The sequence below is a fragment of the Larus michahellis genome, chromosome 6 (assembly GCF_964199755.1).
Source record: "Larus michahellis chromosome 6, bLarMic1.1, whole genome shotgun sequence".
Taxonomy (NCBI): Eukaryota; Metazoa; Chordata; class Aves; order Charadriiformes; family Laridae; genus Larus; species Larus michahellis.
In genome coordinates this window covers 25,049,492-25,070,777 of record NC_133901.1, presented here as the reverse complement: position 1 = coordinate 25,070,777, position 21,286 = coordinate 25,049,492, and the positions used below count along the sequence as shown (strand labels likewise).

Genomic DNA, 21,286 nt, shown 5'->3' with positions numbered 1-21,286 from the left:
TGAGTCAAGTAAATCTTGATGTAATATTTAAATCTTTGTAGTGCAATAAAATATTCACTGGCTCTATGATTTGGACACAGTACAGTTGACAGAGTTTCATGGCTCATTTGCTCAAGTAATTATGTGATTTTAGTCATCACTCAAAGATCAAGTGCAGCTTTTTCATTGCAAAGAGATTCAGGTTTTTATGTATATAATGCATAATGTCTCTGATTTAAAGGGAGCTCAGGAACACAGGGATCTTAAAGCTGTGTTATACTCATTAGAGGAATATTAAAAACACATTAAATAATATTGTGCAGTTGTGAGCTGTGGTGAATTGGTTTGTATGTCTTTGATGCAAAATGTTGTAAAACTATCGCACAGTAAGGGCTATTTGAAAGTCAGTCTGAAAAAAGGGGTGTTTTTTTTTTAAAAAAACGACAACCTGAAATACCATTTCTTGACAGTTTCTGGCTGTTTGGTGACCTCAACTAACTTTTCAGCTCATGTAGGTCCAGACCTTACTCTCTTTTTTTCACCCCTCACTTACTTTTGCTACCTTGTTAGCGTTACTTAGCAAAACCTAGGATTGCATCCTGAAATTTTGAACCTGGGCAAAATGTTTTTTCCATTTTAAAGGAAAGCATCTCTATATCCCAATAGATATTTGCCATGGTCAAATGTACTACAGAAGACTAACCAAAATAAAATTCATACTGACATGTAGCAATTCTTTACCTTCTTGAGCACAACTCCATAGGAGGTTGTTTTTAAGTAAGCGAAGGCTCACGCAGTCAGGCTTTCCAACCACTCTGGCATTCCTCATAGTCTCATTCAAGCCAGTCCTAAAGCACCAAACACAAGTAGGGTTGGTCTTTCCTAAAGTCAAAGGACTTGGCTTACTCAGGCATGACGGCCTTGCAATTGAGATACAGCAAAGGGGGCAGCTCCAGCAAACACAGTAACCCCTGAGCTTGCTTTCCGTGATACAGCGGTGACAGACTAGCACTGGCCTCTGCCAGCATCTTTCATACATGCACCTTGCTGAAGGCCATGACTGGGTATGTTTGCATGTGTTTCCATTGATTTCTCCCAGTTTCAGTGTAAGGACAGTCTCTCGCTTTGGTCCTGTACCAATAAAGGTGGATCGCAGAACCTAAGAGAAATATTTTGAAGCGTGTTTCAGTTCTCTTCACTTTTTCTGTTACCAGTGGCCCCCAAACTGACTGATACAGAAATCTGGGCTGGCCTTTTTTCATCCACATTCAGTATCTGCTTATCGTTTGAATAACTCTAAACAGCCATCACTTTCCCAAAAGTCCAATACCACAGGAATATCTAACGAGCTAAGCTATCTATAGTACCATGGTTACTGAAATGCAGCCCTTGTTACTCATACCCACATACATCATATCTCTGAAGTAAAGTGTGTTTCTTTCCTTTAGGCCTTTCCACCAAAACTTCTGATTTAAGAAGCAAAAAGAAGATAATCTGTGACTAATAAAAAAACCTTGGTGGTAGATCTTTTCCATTGCTCGTTGGGAAATGCTAAGCAAAAGCACTTCTTACATCACCTAATGTCCTACCAAGACCCCACCTGAACCGTTAGTCAGATCTATAAATGCTAAAGCTATCCATATAGTTCTAATACTCAGCTGTTGAGCAGTCATCGTGCTCCAGGTAATTAGGTATGCAGTGGATTTGTAAAGACAGTTTCTTTTCCATTCTTCCAGTTATTTCTATAGCCAAAGGGGTTTTCTTCTTGTGCCATCTATACAGAATGCCTTACAGTAAATTTATTATTGGTTTAGTGTTACCTGAGACACTTTACTGAGGTTTTCTCTTGCTTTGATTAGCTAGCAGATGATTTATTGAAGAAAAGCTCATGATAATATCCTTTCTGGTGACAAAACTGATTTAAAAGATGACAAAAAGGAGATTATACTAGTACATAGAGCACTTTGAAATAACGAATCACTGTCGCCAAAACATCTGATGTGAAGCATTCTGCTGTATAGAAAAAGTTATAGGAATATATTGGTATGATAGAAATAGAAAGATCAGAATAAAGGAATTAGTATTTCATTTTCACCTCTCCTATTTATGATTTTCAGCATACATTTTAAATTCTAACTAGTGCCTTTTTATTACTGTTGTGATATCGATAAGTCAATCACTGTTACCTCATACATAAGCAAAAATAAAATCATCTACTTTTGCTACTGTTGCCTTATTAATATTGCTATTTCTTGTGAAAAGAAAGAAATGCAATACAGATTATTTTCATCTTTTGCTTGCATGATTACAATCTGTAGCTATGTTGAACTGGCTTCAGGCTACAAGATAATCAGGTCTAGATAGAGTAAGATTCTTTAGGGAGTTAGAATATGAGATGGAAAGTTCTCTGCAGATTAGCAAAAACATTTGGCAAGAAAGATTTAAATTACAAGTCTCATTCATGCTACATAGCATAACTGCACAAACACTTTAAATCTGGAATTATGCTTTTAAACCTTTAATATAATAAAGACCCTTAGCAGTGAGATTCAGCAGTGATGTTACAATGAATAATAAAACTGAAGAAAATACAACTGCTCATAAAATCATCAGGCAGATGGGGCTGTCTGTTGAGGATATGGTATGTGTGTTGTACATCTTCACTTAGCAGTTTCTGTTACATTCTAATTATGTCCCCTACAGCTTTAAATTAGGAGTATATTCTTTTAGAACTGATAGGTTTCCCCATTAGCTTGCATGTGAGGATGAACTTATCAAAGAAATAGCATCCTATAAACTAACCTGCCAATATGTATTTAATGACATAATTCTTTCAGTTTGCTCTAATGCACAGGGGTAGGTGCTGCGATGCCACTTTATGGAAGCTGAAGATTTGGCCAGAATTTTTAGGAAACAAAACTCAGCACAAGTTTTCTCACCTGACTGCACCATTCAGGCATATTTTTACCATAAGAGATTTATAGGATTTTTTTCAACTTGTATTTGTCTCATCTCACATGTACCTAAGCTACCTTATGGAAAGGTACCCTGCTTGTCATTGTCATCTTGTCCCCCTTTGTTCACTGTTCATGCATATATAGCCCCTCTCAAGAGTTTGTTTGGACACCACGTTGCCTTGCGTTCCCAGAAATGCTATTTGGGTTTTTTTTATCAGGTGCATTTAGGTATAGTACAGCTTTTTGTTCAATATTTAGATGTTGGGTATGCTGCTCACTGATATGTTTCTTATATAGCCTTTCTCATCCACCTATATGGCTAAAACTCTTGCCAGGCTTTCATCTTTCCTGTCTTGATGACTCCAGTATCTTTTTCCTTCACAGATCTGATCCCATTTGTGTCTATTCACAATGCTTCTGTTAAAATCGTTCTTCCAGTCCCTTGACAGCTTCTTCCTTTGCATCTCTCCTCCAGCCTTCCCATTCTATTCTGCATCAGACATGCTCCGCTTGCCTCTACTTTAAAACTACACATTATCTCTCTTTTACTAGCAGTATGCTGGATAGACGTTTTACTACTTAGAACTTCCTGACAAGAGCTTCCCAAAAACCCCCAAAGCAATTTCGCTATCTCTTTTTAGATCCCTTCTTAAAACCGGCCGTTGCTAAAGGAAACTCTTGCAAAAAATAGGCTTCAGTTGAGCTGCATCTAGTACTGCATCCAAACTCCTTTCCTCAACACGTGGCGATAAAAGGTTAGTAGCAGCAGTACTATGCTAGTAAAAAACCTGGACCTTTTACATATGGAGATTCTTCCCCCTTTTTTCACACTGGCAAGCTTTAATTCAGTTGAGCTTCAAAAATGTAAGGACCCGGTGCTCAGAATCATTAAAGCCTTGCAGAATTTTTGTTCTGGTTCTTCAGTGTCTGTTATTTACTTTGATTTTTTGTCAGTCTAAAATTTATTTTGCATTATTGTACTGAGATTTTATGTGGTCTACTTGCCGATTCGTACTGGAAATTATGGTAGCTAAAGGTCAGTTTCCCAGAAGATGATTCTTACTTCAGCCAGTCAAATGTTTACATAGTATCTCCTCTACTGTGTAATGACAACATTGTATGTAGCATTTTTTAGAGATGAGGCACTTGGTAAATGACGGACTTGCATAATCTGGAAAATTCTGAATTCGCCTGTGTTTCATTACATTACTGTTTTTTTCTTTTCCTCTTGAAGTGGCAAAATACTTGCTCTAGCCTGATGGGTGCCTCCCCATACTTTCAAAAAAATTATGTTTGGTTGTAGAAAATGTCATGTCTCCTGCAGTAAAGCTAATCTGAGTTTTATTCCTCTATTGCATTGCTTTATTAATATTCCAAATCACAGAATCACATAGGTTGGAAAAGATCCAGGTCCACCTCTAAACCACATCCCTAAGGTATGGTGACTCAACCGCTTCCCTGGGCAGCCTGTTCCAACGCTTGACAACCCTTTCAGTGAAGAAATTTTTCCGAATATCCAATCTCCTTGGTGCAGCTTGACACCGTTTCCGCTTGTCGTATCGCCTGTTAATTGGGAGAAGAGACCAACCCCCACCTGCTACAGCCTCCTTTCGGGTAGCTGTAGAGAGCGATAAGGTCTCCCCTCAGCCTCCTTTTCTCCAGGCTAAACAGCCCCAGCTCCCTCAGGCGCTGCACGTAAGACTTGTTCTCTAGACCCCTCACCAGTTTGCCCTTCTCTGGACCCGCTGTAGAACCTCAGTGTCCCTCCTGTAGTGAGGGGCCCAAAACGAAACACAGTATTCAAAGTGTGGCCCCACCAGTGCAGAATACAAAGGGATGATCACTTCCTTAGTCCATGACCAAATCAGTTATTCACAAACATTACTTGCAGTACCGAATCATCACTAAGTCCAACTGAGAAGTCTTCAGCGACTGTTTATTCCTGACCGATCTACTTGCCATTTCTTTCTGAAGTATAATGTTTCTAATCATCTAGTTGCTGATCACACAAATAAATTGTTGAATTTGCATATTTATTCATGACAACAAGAAGTTGATACAGAGGTAGAGCAACTCCAAATCAGCTCCCTGCTCTGTATTGATTGTGCGTAGCTCCTTGAACAGTGGTATATTCCTAGATGCTAAAAAGACATGGTTTGAGACACTTCGTCACCTAGCAGAATTCACAGCTTCAAGTTATCTATACGGAGCTGGAGGGACAGAGCAGGGAAAAAAAATAAAAGTTCAAAGTGTAGGCTCAAGCTCAGACTTCCATCACCAGGGATGAGGGTCCAAATCACCTGATACTACATCACACTTCCACATTCATGCACTTTCTAGCTGCTTAGTTTAATGAATAATGGCTAATGATAAGCAAGATGGAGCAGCTGCTAGGCACTGGGAACCTAGAGTCTCTCTCTGGCATGTTGTTAGTATCTAGGAAAAATGAACATGAACAAGATGAAGCAGGGTTTTGAATCTAAGGCTCACATATCTTGCTCTAACTGAGTTGAATGAAAAGGGACTGTGAAGTGGAACTACCTCTTTTTCACTCAGCTTTGGGTTTTGTGAGGGCCAGGTCTCAGCATCACTCTAACAGACCTCACTGGCAAGACCTGTCATTCACTAGCTTGTGAATCCCAAAGGATCTTCAGGCAGCCAGTACATGCATTACCTAGTGCTGGACAAGCCACCCCAAAAAGACCTTTTGGGATTTAAGAGGGTGAAAATAAAGTGTAATAGGGCTGTAAGGCAGCAGCTCTGAGGATTTAGATTTTCAACATATGTGGAAGTCTCCCGTCTAAGTCCTTTCATAGATCTGTGCCTCATTCTTTTTGTTACACAGAATGCTACTTGCCACTTCAATTTGGGAAAATAAAAGAATGCTATCTCAAGCAGATAATACAGTATTCTAAATGATACACACTTCGCAGTACAAATGCAAAAGCTAGACATATACAGAAAATAGCAGTTACTTTGTAGTAATTATCAGAGAAGTATCACATAGAACACAGAGGTAAAGGTCCCATAGTTTAAAGGGCAACCACTTTCCCAAAGAACTTACAATATAGATTTAAAAACAAGATTTAAAAAAGCTTATGAAATAAAATTACTCTGCAAGTGTATTTTAAGTTAAGATTATTTTAAATTAAGATTTTCAAAGCCACATTAGAAATTAGGGTTACATTGATTTGCAACTCGGCTTCTATTTCCTTTATACAGCCTTGAAGATCTCAGTTCTGATATTCTAAAAGAATAGAAAAGAAAATTTAGCATTCTAGGTTAGTAAAAAAGTAAAAAGTAAAGTAAAAAAGATGATTTTACAGACAGGAGTCAGAAAGATGGAAGTACCGTTCTACTAAACAGGTTCAGAGCTGCTAATAGTGTTAACTTGATTTGTGTCAATAGCCTACTCTGTGACAACAGCGAGCACTGGGTTGGGGATGTGCTCTAGTGGGACAGGAACATTCTGGAGGAAATGCAGAGTCACTGACACTTTGACTTATTTACAACTTTTTAACAGATATTTTAATGATTTTTTTAACATGTATATTAAATGGATTGTTGAAGATGAATAAAGCAATCAGATTTGCTAAAACTTGGTGAGTGTAAACTTGCTAAGAATAACCTAGATATATCAAATGAAGTGACAGCAGCCCTAAAAATCAATAAGACTATTATTTTTTTTAGTTCTAGTTTATAATAGCAATAGGAACATCAGTGCAGGGTATTTCCTTGGGATTAATGTCCCGCTGTCATTGGGGCATGCTTTCCTCATTGGATTTCCATCAAGAACACTTACGTTGTGTAATACTGGATTATCTTTAATATCACTATCATTGGGAGCTCAAGTATCCAGCTGAGATCCAACTTTTCAATATATAGTGGAAAAGTTACACTACATCATCAACTAGTTCTCTAAAAAGAGTTGGTATTAATGTTTCTCATAGATAAATTGCTTTCTTGTTTAAATTTGACTGTGTATTAGACTGTGTCACCTGAATAATCTCTGTCACTGAAGACAATGATAAAGCCAGAGTGACTTTTTTGAATAATAAAAAATTACAAGCTGGAATACACAGGGTTAGAGTCTGATCTCAGCTTTAACAGTCTAAAATGCAGAGTAACTCCTGTGATTTAGAAATGAAATTTATCTTCGTTCTAATCTGTAAAACTGAGAACAGGATCTGATGTCACGTGCAGGATAATAAAAGCAATTGTATTTAAAATGTAAATCTAAAAAATACTAAAGACATGACATACACAGCTTGTGATATATCTAGAGAAATACAACAAGGTAAATTCCCATTTTTAAAGTGGATGCGTGAGTATATCCTATGTGACCGCGAATTTATTAAATTCTTTTCCTGAGAGCAAACTCTTGGCTGGTATAAGGTGCCACAGTTCTGCTAATTTTACAAACCTCAGAGAAGTTCCCCCCAGTGCAGAACTGCCCTTTGATTTCTAGTTTTCAAAATAGCCTCTACATGAACTTTTTGTGTAGTTTTGAGAGATCACAAGAAACCAAATATTGAGATGACTATAAAATTAAAATTGAAAACAAAATAAATTATTTCTGGTTTAAAGTTATTTAACATTATTTTAAAGTTAATATAGTTATTTAAAGTGAAGGAGGGTTTGCATTTTGTATGGCTTTGTCTAGTGAGAAATCACTTATAAATTATTTACTATTTACTTTAATGTATTACCTTCATTAAAAATACACAGCTTTTAAAGAAAAGATAAACCAGTGTGTTTTAAAAGTTAATTTACAATAGGAAATTATTTCTGTGCATGTTTCCATACGTGTTAGATGGAGAAGGTACAAGTACAGGTTCACATGGCTTATTTAGGCCAGTAGTTTCTCACATAATTCAAATGTCTGCACTTAGTTGGGTTTATGTTTGAAAAATTGGACCTTTGCCATTTTGGCATTACCAAAATGTATTAAGTACTTCATGATTTTTTTTATTTTGTTTTTTAATAGCACAATATTCTGAGTTTGCCGTTCTCTTTTATCTCTTGGACAAGGGTTAACATCTCAGTGACCAAATCAGGACCATTGTTTAGTCCGTTCTTCAGTTTTATTTCCATTTTCAGTGCAGCCAAGAACCAAATGGTATGTGAACTAAAACCAGGTTCTGTGAGTCTTCTGCTGTACTAAACTGTATGGCAAACCTCCTCTGTCAGTGAAAGACTCCTGAATCCAATTTTGTCCAGTTCATCTGCAACTCTGTACATCCAGTAAGCAGAGACATACTGAAAATATTTAGTAATGTATAAGAAACAATGCTAAAGACCAGGATGATGTTTACACTGGGTATTTAAAGAGTTATCATGACTATGTTTACCAGATAGTCAAAACTTCATTTTATTTATTATTTTAAAATATTTTAAACCGAGTCAGAAGAGTAACTCTGGTCAAAACCGCAAGCAGGTTTGGGGAATCATTTCTAAAAGGCAGGCATATGTTCACTTCCATTACTTGTGACTTTTGAGACAATCGCAAATCAGGACAGCGGCACCACAGTCAGTTTTTGAAGAACTTATTCCCTAAAGCAAACATATTTATACTGGGGATAAAAAGACTAACTTCACTGCAGGGTCTTGAATCGTTATTCTTTGGGAATGGAGAGAAAGTGAGCTCATCAATCAAGGAGACCCACAGCTGGATAAATTGTTTTAGAACAATTGGTGGCTAACTGTTTGCTAGGCAGCTTATGTAAATACATACACAAATACTTCGAACCATTGGGGAATTTTGTGGTGACCTATCTGCTTCCTTCTCAATGTAATAAGGTTACTATACTTCAGAAAATCCACAGCTTGGTAAAGTATCTGAAAACAATTCGTAATTAACTCAGGCTGATTGTTTAGTAGCACTTTATCTGTCACTCAGATCTTCTGCACTTACGTGACTTCAGAAACATCTTAGGAGTATAGCTGAGGGCAAAATGTAGCTAAGTATGTGAATGCATATAACTCTGTTTAAACAATTTTTTAAAGTCTGTAATTAGAAGAGCACAGTTGTCAATTTATACGTTGTGTTTATCGAAAAGGTACTGAACACCATGGGGTTTTTTAATAACTAGATTGGGAAAGTACAAAAATTAAATTACTACAGATTCTACCAAGTGAATTGCTTTTTTTAACATATGTTAAGATTCTTGTTAAAATGCACATCTCGGATAGCATTACCTAGTTATATACACCAATTTTAACATTTCCTATGAAATAGTGAGAATTTAGCAGTGCATTTTGAAGTGTGACTTTCTTGCCTTACTGTCATTGTGAGTTGTCAAATATCTGTCTCATTTGGAGACCTTATCTGGAACTCGGAATACAGCTAATGTTTAAAAGCTGATAGAATAAAACAATTCATTTAGAAATATTAGAGCAAGCCACAGAGCTGATAATAGAACTGCCTTTGTTTAAATGTTCTACAGCATTAGACAAATTAGTCTTAATAATGTCGTCTTAAGCTTACATTACCTTTCTTTTTGAAAAATAAACAGCTAAAAGCATTGTCCTCTGCTACCAGCCAATGACAATAATTCAGAAAAATCTTTGCTTTGGAATTGTCTGTGATGTTTCAATGCAGTACTTGAACAGTTGAATAGGAGATAGAATTCTTATATGATAGCAGTTTATGTTCAGTATTCACGTGATACAGTTATTTAAAAGAAGCTGAAGAGAATAAGAATCTGCTTAATATTGTAAATTAAGCATAAGTGTTATATACTCTGTCTGCATGCCTGTCTTATCTTTCCCCTGACAGGTTGATAATGTATGGTTTTGTGAAGGCCATGCTACACATTGGCCAGTTAAAAGGATGGGAATTCCACTTCACTGACTGTTTATTTTTTGGATCATTGATGTCTGCCACAGACCCAGGTAACCATTTAAAATAAATCACTTTTTCAAAAGTCAGAAGAGTAAATAAGACATAGCAACTGCATGTGCCGTAGAAATGTTCAAAATCTCTGTTTTTGATTTTTTATTCCCATAGCTGTTAAATGTTTGATATTCTGACAATTATAAGTCAAATTGGCTCCCGATATCCCTAGTTTTTGTTTTAGTAACTGGTTTACCTATGTTTACCTCACAAACTATATGAATGAAGTTGCTGGGGAGATTAGAAAAATGTTGTTCTCCAGTCTTCAGGATACCAGTCTCGTCATTGCTGATGTGAAAACTGCTGTAATGCTGGAGCCTCGTGGTTAATAATTTAGACATTGCATTCATGTGTGATCTAACACAGGTTAAAGATATGGGAAACATAGCTTTCAGATTTGGCCATATAAATACTGTTTATAAGGTATCGGTTTACAATGTGAATGCAGTTTTTCATGATAAATACAAGTCTAAAAGATAGATACAAAGACAGATACCAAAAGATAGTCTAACAATACCAGACTTGAATTTGCAGGTGAGATTTAAAGCCTACAGTTACAGTAAATACCAAATCTGGGAAACAGACTCGGGGAATTTTAGAATCACAGAATTGCAGAATCGTTTAGATTTGAAGGGACGTCTGGAGGTCTTCTAGTCCAACCTCCTAATCAAAACAGGGCTAACCTCAAAGTTAGCCAAGTTTATAGATTTATTCAGGTTTTGTTACATTGAAAATGTCAATATCAGAGTACTCTGATATGAAAAGGAAAGTACTGCTTTTTGCAGCTGTGGGACAATAGTGAAGGAGGAAGTGAAAAAGGATTTTTTGATATGTTATGTACAAAGAGACAAAGTACAAGGACTGCAAGGGTACATTGGATTTTTGCAAAATTTTCAGTTGAGCTGTTACAGGAAGTGGGACAGAAGGCATTTGGTGATGCACATGACATGCTGCATTAGTGTTAACTACCCTTGAGAAGCCTCTCTGAGAAACTTATGAATAAATCTTTCAAATTCATGGCTATTAAAAGAAATGACAAAAAGCAACATTGTTCTACAAATTTGTTCCATTCTTTAAATGAACCCTCAATATTTAACAAAAGACATTGAGCTTGTGATTTATCATTCTGATGGCTTAAAAATATGGTGTATAACAATTTATTTCCACAAAACTGGTTGTTGCAAGATTGCTGTAAAAGCTGCATCGAATTGTTATTCTCAAATTAATCCAAGCATCCAATATGCTGCCACTTATAAAATCGTCCAAGTACATTAATAAGATTCAGCACATGATTGGAGCCTATCCTCAGAGCAAGAGAAAAACACAGAAACTGAAAGCACAACGAAAAATGGAATAAAAGGTTGCTTACAGCTTCCAAGTACATTTCTTGATTGTGCTATGAATAGAGTTTTTCAGCTGGCTTAGTTTCTTTTCCCATTTTCCAGTCCAATACGATTTAGTTTCACAAATGAACGGGTTGACTTATGAGGAGAAGTATATAAGACAAATGCACTGATTTTGATTATAATAGTATTAAATCACTACTGATTAATCTGGAACAATCATGAGGGGAAAAAAAAGAGAGGCTCCTCTTGTGCTGGAAGGAATGAGAAGTGAAAAGGATTACTTCTCCCAGATTTTTAAATCAGCTTGAAAACTGCAGTTGAGAGAACTACTTCTAGTGTGACAAACTATCATTGATTAATAGTGTTTGTAATTACTCTTCTGCTTATGTAGAGTGTCTGTGCATATCCAAGAGGTTTTTTAATGGTCAGTCTTGCTTCCTCTGTTATCTATTCACAATATTCTAAGCTGTTTCATGTTTTCACTAATTTTATTTGTAAAGTTTAGTCCCTCAAAGACTTAGAGAACTCTGATTGAAATTTTTTCTTAATTTAACAGTAGACATTGATGAAAATATTTGTGTTGTAGGATTTGCTAACGAATTACAAACTCAAGCCATGTAAAGAGCTCATTGGAATTCCAAAATCAGTTAAAATATGGTCCCCTGGAGGACCGATACATCCTAGAGTATAAAATAATCAGTCTAATGATTTTATATGTGATATCTAGCTTTAAAAAAACAAAGAAATCTTTGGTAAAATGTTGTTAGTGTTATAGAAGCATGATAGAATAATAAATTACTGTCTTAAGATGAAATAATAAATTCCTGTCAGATTTGCTACCTGATTTTTCATTTAATTCTTCACCTTGTAGGATTATAAGCTCATTTCAAAAAAAGATTTAATTTCCCTTGGCTGTGGAAAGCAATTAAGTCTCAAAAGATGTTAAAAACTGAGCTGTTGACTTGACAGAAGTTGTTCTGATTGAGTTTCTTATTTGTAAGACTAAAGATGACTGGTAGATGTTTACATGTTAAATAAAGAATTTTACTACAAGGGCAGTAAACAAATGCACGCCAGCTAAAAGTTGCTAATATTGTTAAAAAGAAGGAAATAATCTCATACCACTCTGTAGGTTTTAGTTTTGAAGGGTATTTGAAGATCTTTAATACAGAGATTTTTGCATGAAATTAGTTCAGAAGAATTCCTCTTACATGCTAGGGTTTCCCTTATCTAGGAAACCAGCACTTGAACTAAGTTTAAGGAATGAATTTATGACTAAATATACTTGGGACTATGTTTTGCTTTATAGACTGTTATCCCTAAACATCTATGATACTTAGGGATGCCTCAAAAAACTCTCACATCTCTAGAAAGAAAAAGTAGAAACTTTAGGGACAAAGCAAGGTTACTTTCAAGTGAATCATTTATTTTACAGCAAATATCTCCTTCCAATAATTGTCATTTTCAGCAGAAGAGGTTTCTCATTTCAAGACTTCAGGTCAGAAGTTTAATTTCTAAGGAATAGAATTTTAAAATTCTCAAATTCTCCCTTCATTAGTCTTTAATTTAAAATGACAGACCAGTATTTAGTTTTCTTTATTCTGATCAATAGGTATCATTTATCGTGTAGTTGGGGAAATCATCTCTTCTTGCTATTTTATCTGCGTAAAACAGCATGGATTCCTCTGTTTTGCTGTTGAAGGGGTTTGCCTTGTGTTAGTATTGTGTTTTGATTTCTAATATAACCTGACTCTGGAATTTTTTTGGTGTGATCCCTTCAAAGGGTATGGAGCAGTTCCTCCCTATGTTCTGGGAGGACGCATCGCTCATCAAGAGCAGCAAAGAGACTGTGGAAAAGGTGGTGGTGTGGGGAGTGGAGCCCCCAGCTCTCTGTCCCTGAGCATCAGAGACCTGCAAAATGAAACTGCCTCACATGCGAGCACGGATAAGGGTATTCTGACAACTGTCCTCTGTGGTTGAAAGCCGACACAGCAACAGGCCACAGCAATAGGCTGCGTCAGGGTACCAGTAGTTGTAATGGAATAAGGTGAATGACAGAACAAAACTGGCACATGAATGAACATATTTGACCTCTACCTTAGCAAGCAAAAAATAAGTGGAAAGTACAACTTTGGCAGTTTGTCTTAGCTGTTGTTATTAACACATTCTGTGAAATGACCTTCGAATCCAAAGACTTTTCATGTATCTTTAGCACTTCTTTTTTTTTTAACTTTTGACATTTCAAGCATAGAAAACAGACTGACCCTCACAAGGTTTGCTGAGGCATAGCTATTTCTGAGTTAGATGAACTCCCTTACCTTTGGTCATATTGATAAACACAAGGCTCTTCTCTATTTGAAGTTACTATGGTTACAGCTGAAGTGAAAATGCAAGTTGCACTGCTGTTATTATTGATAAAATTGGATATTTATCAGAAAGAGCAGTTTCTGTTTCTCATAAAATCAAAGGATTTTGTATTAAGAAGCATAATTTATAAATACTGCAAAGTAATACATTTTATACACTGGTTATATAAGACTGTTTAGAAAACTATTTTTAATTAAAGTATTTTTATGCTTTCTTCTTATTCACCACTGAACTAATCTGTGAGTGGCGTGACTGATTAGTAGGGAAAGGAGACTATAATTAAAATTGGAATTGTTATTTTTAGAGAAAAATGGATAGGAAATTTAAGTGAGATTTCTCTCATCTTATTTTCTTCCCATTTGATACTGCCCTCCTAAAAGAATTTAGGCCCATGAGCTATGAAAGATATTAATAGTTCTAGTCAGAAGACCCAGATACAATAATACCAGTACTTTATATACTGGTCTCATTTATTTTCTGAGCTTCCGTATTGTTTTCAAGCATAACAGCAAAGAAGTATGGGATACAGTTAGCTTAGGGATTGTTGTAGTTTGCTGATATTTCAGTTATACATACTTTTTACAGGAATTAATAACAGGCCAAATTGTTTCTACATATGTCTAAAGATATCTTTCACAAACCAGCTGCACAGACATTTGTTCTGACTCGAGTACAACCAAAACCGTGCCAGGCTTAGCATCTAACAGATGTTACCTCAGTCCATGGAGTCAAGGAAGAAGTGAATCAGATTTCTGTTGGCAGAAGTACTGTGAAAATCTTAGCTGCTTCACTATTTCATGCTTCCCATCACTGAATTTTTCAATGACATTCACAACCCTCTCTGAGTCAGGAGCTCTGATACATATTATTTCTATTTGAGTCAGTTTTCTACTGCCACAAAAGATGTTTGTTTGCTGTCCCTCAATTATCTGGCCTTCTAGCCATCTAGTTCTTTATCCATCTCTATCTCTGTCCTCATATACTTAGACTGAAATAAGAGATGAAGAGATACTGTGTACTTTAATTTTTATAATACATATTGTATCTAATGAATTATACAAGTCTTTGAGTAGTTGCCACACAAAAACCAAGCCCTACTTACTGTTCCTCAAAAGTGCCTTCAGAAAGCTGGAGAGGCCAGACTCACTGCAGTGTAGTATCCATGATCTTTACTTAGATAGGAAGGTTCTCAGAGACTAGATATGTTACTGTGGTATATGATAGCAAGTACTGAATTTTTTAATTAATTCCATTGAGTTTTAAAGTCATCCATCAGACAAAATATGATGTGACTACTTTGGACAATGATGACTATTCATACAGCATTATTCTATCCAGTGAGTAATTTAAATTACCTTTCTTCAATAGCAGAGTATCATGTCCCTTTTAGTATGCCCCTTCTGAACTATAACCATAGATTGTCATAATTAATGAAGGCACATGAGATCTTGAGGAAAAGACTAGTCACTGGTTGGCAAAACAAGGTGAAAATGTTTTGCTGAACTCTTAAATGGGGTGGATGTGCTAAAGATTATGCAGTTCTCTTTCTTATGAAGATAATATTTAACATTTTCATTAATGAGCTGGCTAATGCAATAGAGGATGCTTCTCTAATGTATAATACTATGCTGAGAGGAGATTGCAGACACTTTGAAGGACAGGACTAGAACTCAATGCAATTCTTGCAATGATTTAAAATCAACAAGGATAAAGGCTACGCTTAGAAATAATCAACTTCATAGATAGAAAATAAGAAATGAGCATTCACTTCTGAAAAGGATTTTGAGTTTACAACCTGAAAATGAGTCATCAGTACCAATACATAGCAAAAAAAGGAAAGCAGGATTTATTAAAGTGTTCTACAGCATCTTTTCACTCTGTTTCTTGACAGCAAGTGTCACCTACAGTACTTGGATCTGATTTTGGGCACTGTATTTCAAGAAAGATATGAGATGATTAGAAGTGGTTAGAGGGCTCGAAAACATTACTGAAAGGAGGAGATTGAAAGAAGTGAGTCAGTTTAGGGAGGAGACGTCTGAAATGAGTCTTTGAATAGGCAAATGTTGCTGGAAAGAAAAGGGGAACAAACGTGACAAATTATTCGCGTCTCATTAGGCTAGGAATGGAAATTACAGACTTGAAGAGCAGGAGGGGAGATTTAGGTTTGACATTCAGGAATAACTGCATTTATAAATTGTATGAATACTGAAGAGCAGGTTAGTCTCCCTTGGGATTTGTGGAATCAGCATCACTTTAGTTCTTTAAAAACAGATCAGATAAGGATCTGTCAGCAGCAGTATGGCTGAAGCTTGCTGCGTCTTGGGCCAGACAAACATAGGGACAGAGCAGAGATCAGAATTTTTCAGTCAGGGACCAGCAATGCTGCAAAGATCCAAGAACCTCCATTGGGAATGGGAGAAACATTTGAAATGGAAGATGCTTTCTGAGAACTGGGTGAACTGGGGAGCCTCTCCCAGAAGAGGCAATTGATGCATTACTATGTTGGTTGCTTTATTACTTTGCTTTCATTTGAAAAGATTTTAAGTCAGATTTTTGGGGTAGAGTTGGGAGAGAAAACAAGAAGAGAAAGCTGTTTTCTTAGGGGGCAAGAGGAAGGAGAGGAACGTGTAGGCATCTGTCTAATTGGTTTGGCTTGCTACACATACATACCAACAGTACGTCGGACTTTGATTACTATTTTCTTTTCCTTCTGTCATTATCACAGGGACTATTAATGTGAGCCCAAACTAATTAGCTAATAAGCAAAAGCTGGAAATGGCAAACAGTTTTAGAAAACAAGTCTGTTGTTATGCCAATGACATCAAAGAATGGGAGACTAAATTGGGTCCGCATTTAGCACATTAAGGCAGAGTTGCTAATCAAGCAAAAAGCGAATATAGATATTGGTGAACCAAGGAAATATCTTTTACCAATAAAACTTCTTCCTACACCTTTGAGCTGTTCTGGGGAAAGAACTCTTTTCCTAGTTTAAATTCTACCTGCACCGGGAGTACATGAGCGAGGTTACCAGGATGGTTAAATATAACTAGCTGATTTAAATATAGCTATATCAGCAAATGTTCAGCTACACACATCTCCTAAATTGTCTTCTGTAGAAGAAAATTCTTCAAAGATAACACATCAACAGAGATCACTTTGACATAAAATCTCACAGGAGAACTGTGAATCTATTTTGGGTTTATAAACTGATTTTTAGATTACACAGATATTTAAGTGCCATTTAGAAAATCTTACCAGCAATGATTTCAAAGTTCCAAGAAGTGTTATTAAGACAAAGCATAATCACCTGTTCATATTTTTGTGTGAATTATCAGCAGTCGTCTCAGTGTAAAAGTATGTAATTTTCATTTCTGAAATGTCAGATGTTAACATAGTATCCCAGAGGCACTCCGAATCTTTGGGATTCCTGGGCTATAAGGATTGAGTCAATTGCACAATTACGTACTAGAATGAGCACCAGTGAAGCAGTGAGTTACTGTGTAATTTTTAACCATACAAATAATGGGGGCCCTTTACATTGAGTTTTGTTTGAAAAGAGAAAGCTCTGCTTCATCCATGCGAAGAGAGAATAAGAATATCAACACAGAGCGTAGATAGCCTTCTTTGGCTATCTCTTTGGAGATTATGAAGTGCTAGGTTGATCTTGGGAAGGATTATGACCCCCTGTTCACAGGTAAGCAAACTGAGGCATAAAACAACTTAGGCATCCTGTAATATCCACAGGACTTAATTACTTGAGTATAAGCCAAGTGTCTAAATGCCCTTGAGGATGTGTGTCTAAATGATTTGCCCAACTTCAGTTTAAATTCAACACGCTCTATTTTTTAATATTGCACCGATAAGGTAAAATCAAATATAGCATATAATTCAGGAAGAAAGGAGGGACTTAAATTAATGATATGCTGACGGAACCTTAAAATGGGTGACAAGTATCAGATAGCCTGATCTGGATAAGAGAGCTTCATGACTACAGATACGCTACACTTGCGATGAAAGTGGTTCTGCTGCTGGTGGGACAGGGTATAAGGTTATTATGCACGTTCCTCAGTGAACACGCATAACAGATGGATAAGTGTTATTACATCCTTCTTAAACTAGGTAAACTGCTACTCTCATCGCACAAAAAGTCTATGGCAAAACCCGTCTTTTCAGCACCCTTATTTCTCCTTGGTCACAAGATCACAGTCCTTTATGCACAGTGAAATATGCTGTGACATTTTAATTTGTGCATGGTTCTCTGCGTGACAGGGAAAGGTTCTTTCTAACTCAGCTGAAGCAGCAAAACTCATAGACTTGCTGGATTTAAGGATCTGATATACTTCAGCTGATCCCTTTTAACTTATGGTATCCACTCAGGTAACAAATAGGACTGGACTTCTCGAAACTCACATTCTAACATTGCTTTATTTCTTGAACTGCCAGAGGAATATGAAAATAACAAACTCACTTTGCTTTTTCTCCATACAGTGACAGTCCTAGCTATTTTCCATGAGCTGCATGTGGATACAGATTTGTACACACTCCTGTTTGGAGAGAGTGTCCTAAATGATGCCGTGGCTATCGTACTGACGTAGTAAGTACACCCACCTCCGTTCTTTACTTGGTGAGATAATTACAAGCTTTAATTGCTGGTATAATTCTCACTGATATAGCTTGTGCAAGTATAGATGTAACATTTGAAGATTTCATTACAGAGTTGTAGTTCTGGAGTTGTTCTTGGCTTGTTAAACACCAGAATTCCAATATTGTTAATGGTGACTGTGTACCCAGAATACAATTTTAGTTCATTTTCTTCAACCTAGAAAGCAGTATATTCTGTGAAATGCGTGAATTTAATTTAATATGATTTATTTTCTCATCTAAACAAGATATCTTGAAAAAAATAATGCTGAATGAGCACCCAGGATATAGGACAACTATAAAATTGGAGATAGGATCTTTTTATTTTTTGCAATCTATTATTTTCCAAGATTAAACCACAAAGTGGTACACAGTAGCTCGGTTTATCTACTTCTGCCTATTGAATCTGACAGAGCTTCAGCTGATAATACTAAGTTTATATATAGCCTTTTTATTCTCAAAAATCCTCAAACAGATCACAAATGATGGGTCAAAATCACACAAGTATATGCTGTCCTAAAAATACAGATACTAAGTACGTGATTAACAGGATCTCAAGTTAACTCCACTCTACATGTATTATATGCTTCCTGGAGCTTTGCTAGAAATACAAATAATCCTCTCAGATAATCTTAAAAGTAACAGAACTCTGCAAAATCAAATTCCGTTTTCTGTGATGCTTGAAGATGCTGCACAGTAAGGCCCAAGTCAGTGACACCTTTCTCCTTAGTTCCTCTAAGATTTGTCCTATCCTTCAGAAAAACAGACTTTTAAAGAGTTTCTAGTCATTAAAAAGTTAGCTTTGTATTTTGTCTGAAACCCCATGGAGAAACTTATAATAGTTGAATTGCAAAAAACCCCAAACAAAATTGTTTCACAATACAAAAAAATAGTATTCCTATTTAATTTCTCATTCTCCAATTATCAGTCTAGTTAAATTCACCTACACTGAACTCCTCACATAGTTTTTAGAGCAAGAGTAATATTTTCAAACTCTGTCAAGTGTCTGAGCACAGCATTTCATGATTAGATACAGCATGGCTGTCACATTCAGTGACTGCGGTTGGAATGCGTCACTTAGGAGAGCATCTAGTACATCAGAAAATAAAATGTGCAAAGGGAAAAGCTAAGCAAAGAATAGAAGCTTCAGTAGAGAAGACGGATAGAAAAGCATTAAAGCAGCTATTAGAATTGGAAAGAAGCATGCAGGTGACAAAAGTGAGGGGTTTTTTTCTCTCTTCCTTGGCTTTGTTTAATAAAGGCCTAGGCATTTATAGCTCGTTTAGACTATTCACCTGCTAGTGCAAGGTTCCTATAGACTGTGGAACAGTTAAGCTACAAGCAACTCAAGGAGACCCAGAATATTTCAAGTGTCTGTAGTTTTCAGTTGCTGTGATGTCAAAGCACATGGATCTCTTCAAAGGTACAACTCTACTGCAAAGCAAATCTAGAAAGAAAAATGCTGTCAAGATAGTACATGATTCATGAGTTTCTAACCTTTACTCTTGCCAGTACTCAACTCTATGTTATGACTCTCAGCCTGCACATGGATACAGATATCTATAGGAAGGATGCCTGATGCAAATGCTGGCTATCTCCTTCTCATGTTTTCTGTGCTGTACACAGGAGATTACAACTCGTGTATTTTCTATATATTCAGTGTGAGTGATACCTTTATTTCTCTAATATATTTAGTAATTTGTAGAGACTGAAGAGAATATACGGCGGCATCATTTTCACATTTAATTAATTTCTGGCTTAAATAATCAGTTTATGCACAAATACAATGTTTCTGCAACCTAATATGATCTCCCTTCCTGTAGCCTTTTAAGTAAGGCTGTACTGTTAATAATGTCAGCTTCAGTGCGTTAACACCCCACTAAACCAAAACAAGTTTAAATGAAGAATGCGATTTTTCTGTCACTACAAAAGAACAGCTAGGTTTTTTTCTCTGTAACACATACCACTTTTTAGGATGGTGCAAACACATGTTCATAATTACAGTAATAGAGGACTATTTAAAAAGGTGTGAAAATAATGTTTACAGATCTGGAAAAGCAATAAGTCATTTTGTATGCTATGTAATGGTAAACAGAAAATAGAAAAAGAGACTACACGGTGTCTTTTATCAACTAACAGCATAACCAAGTTAACGTCTGCAGGAGTGACTCACTGCAGGAAAGGGAGGAGGAGAAAAGAGAGAAGGCCCTTATGGCTGGCTGTGGCAATTTGGCAAGGTGAAGGTAGTATGGCTGTCTGCCAACAAGGCTTTATATTGACATCTCTCTTTTCCTCCAGCTTTTCCCTCCAACCTCTATTTTTCCTGTGCTGTTTACCATTTAGAAGGACAGCAGCAGGACCAGCTACCCCTACATTTTTCATATGGATTTAAAAAGTCAAATTAGCTGTGTGTTGCTGCAATAGTACGTATAGACACGGTGGCCAATTGCCTTCAAGAAAATACCGATCAACCACACAAGTTCTCCAGGCCAAATCAGCAACTCTCCCCCAGGCCATCTAGCCATACCAAACACCTGACTGCAAACACCTGACTGTTTGTGATAATTGCAAAATTTCATTTATACTGTGCTATTTTAAGATAATCCATGCAGGAGGGATCACTGTGAATCAAATTGACAGGAGTGGCTGCAAAAAGGCTGACAAGCTGTCGCGCATCTGGGAGAGCTCATGCAAAGGCCTCTATAAGCAAGGGTACTGTAGATGTAACAAGGATTTTCTCCTATATAAGTAACTTGCGGAGTTGCTTACAAATTTTCATTATTAGGGCAAAGTCCTCCTTTTAATAAAAAGTCTGTAAGAATTCTCACAGAAAATAAACATTTTGGATGAAAATGAGGATTCAAATATTCAAAATGAGTAATTTTTGAGCCTGTTGTGTATCAAGGATTCAAGATATTTAAGAAAAATAATAAGAGCCCTTCAAGACAGTACTTATTTGATGACTAAACATTGCTTTTACCCAGAAAAAACTATATGACTAATTATGCCACAAATATTTCCTACGTGCTTTGTTTTCCAGGACTGGGCAGCTGTGTCCACTTTCTGTGTCTATTTACAGCATAAGCTTTATCTGTAGAAGT

General features: G+C 36.4%; 1 protein-coding gene across 3 annotated transcripts in view; it reads left to right on the top strand.

Annotated features, from left to right (window-relative positions):
• Positions 1-21,286, top strand: part of SLC9A9 (solute carrier family 9 member A9) — a 213,083-nt gene that overhangs the window by 38,942 nt on the left and 152,855 nt on the right. For all 3 annotated transcript variants that reach the window (XM_074590233.1, XM_074590232.1, XM_074590234.1), the window contains exons 5-6: positions 9,715-9,830; positions 18,033-18,138. In XM_074590233.1, coding sequence (XP_074446334.1) covers positions 9,715-9,830; positions 18,033-18,138 — 222 coding nt within the window. The remainder of the gene's footprint in view (positions 1-9,714; positions 9,831-18,032; positions 18,139-21,286) is intronic.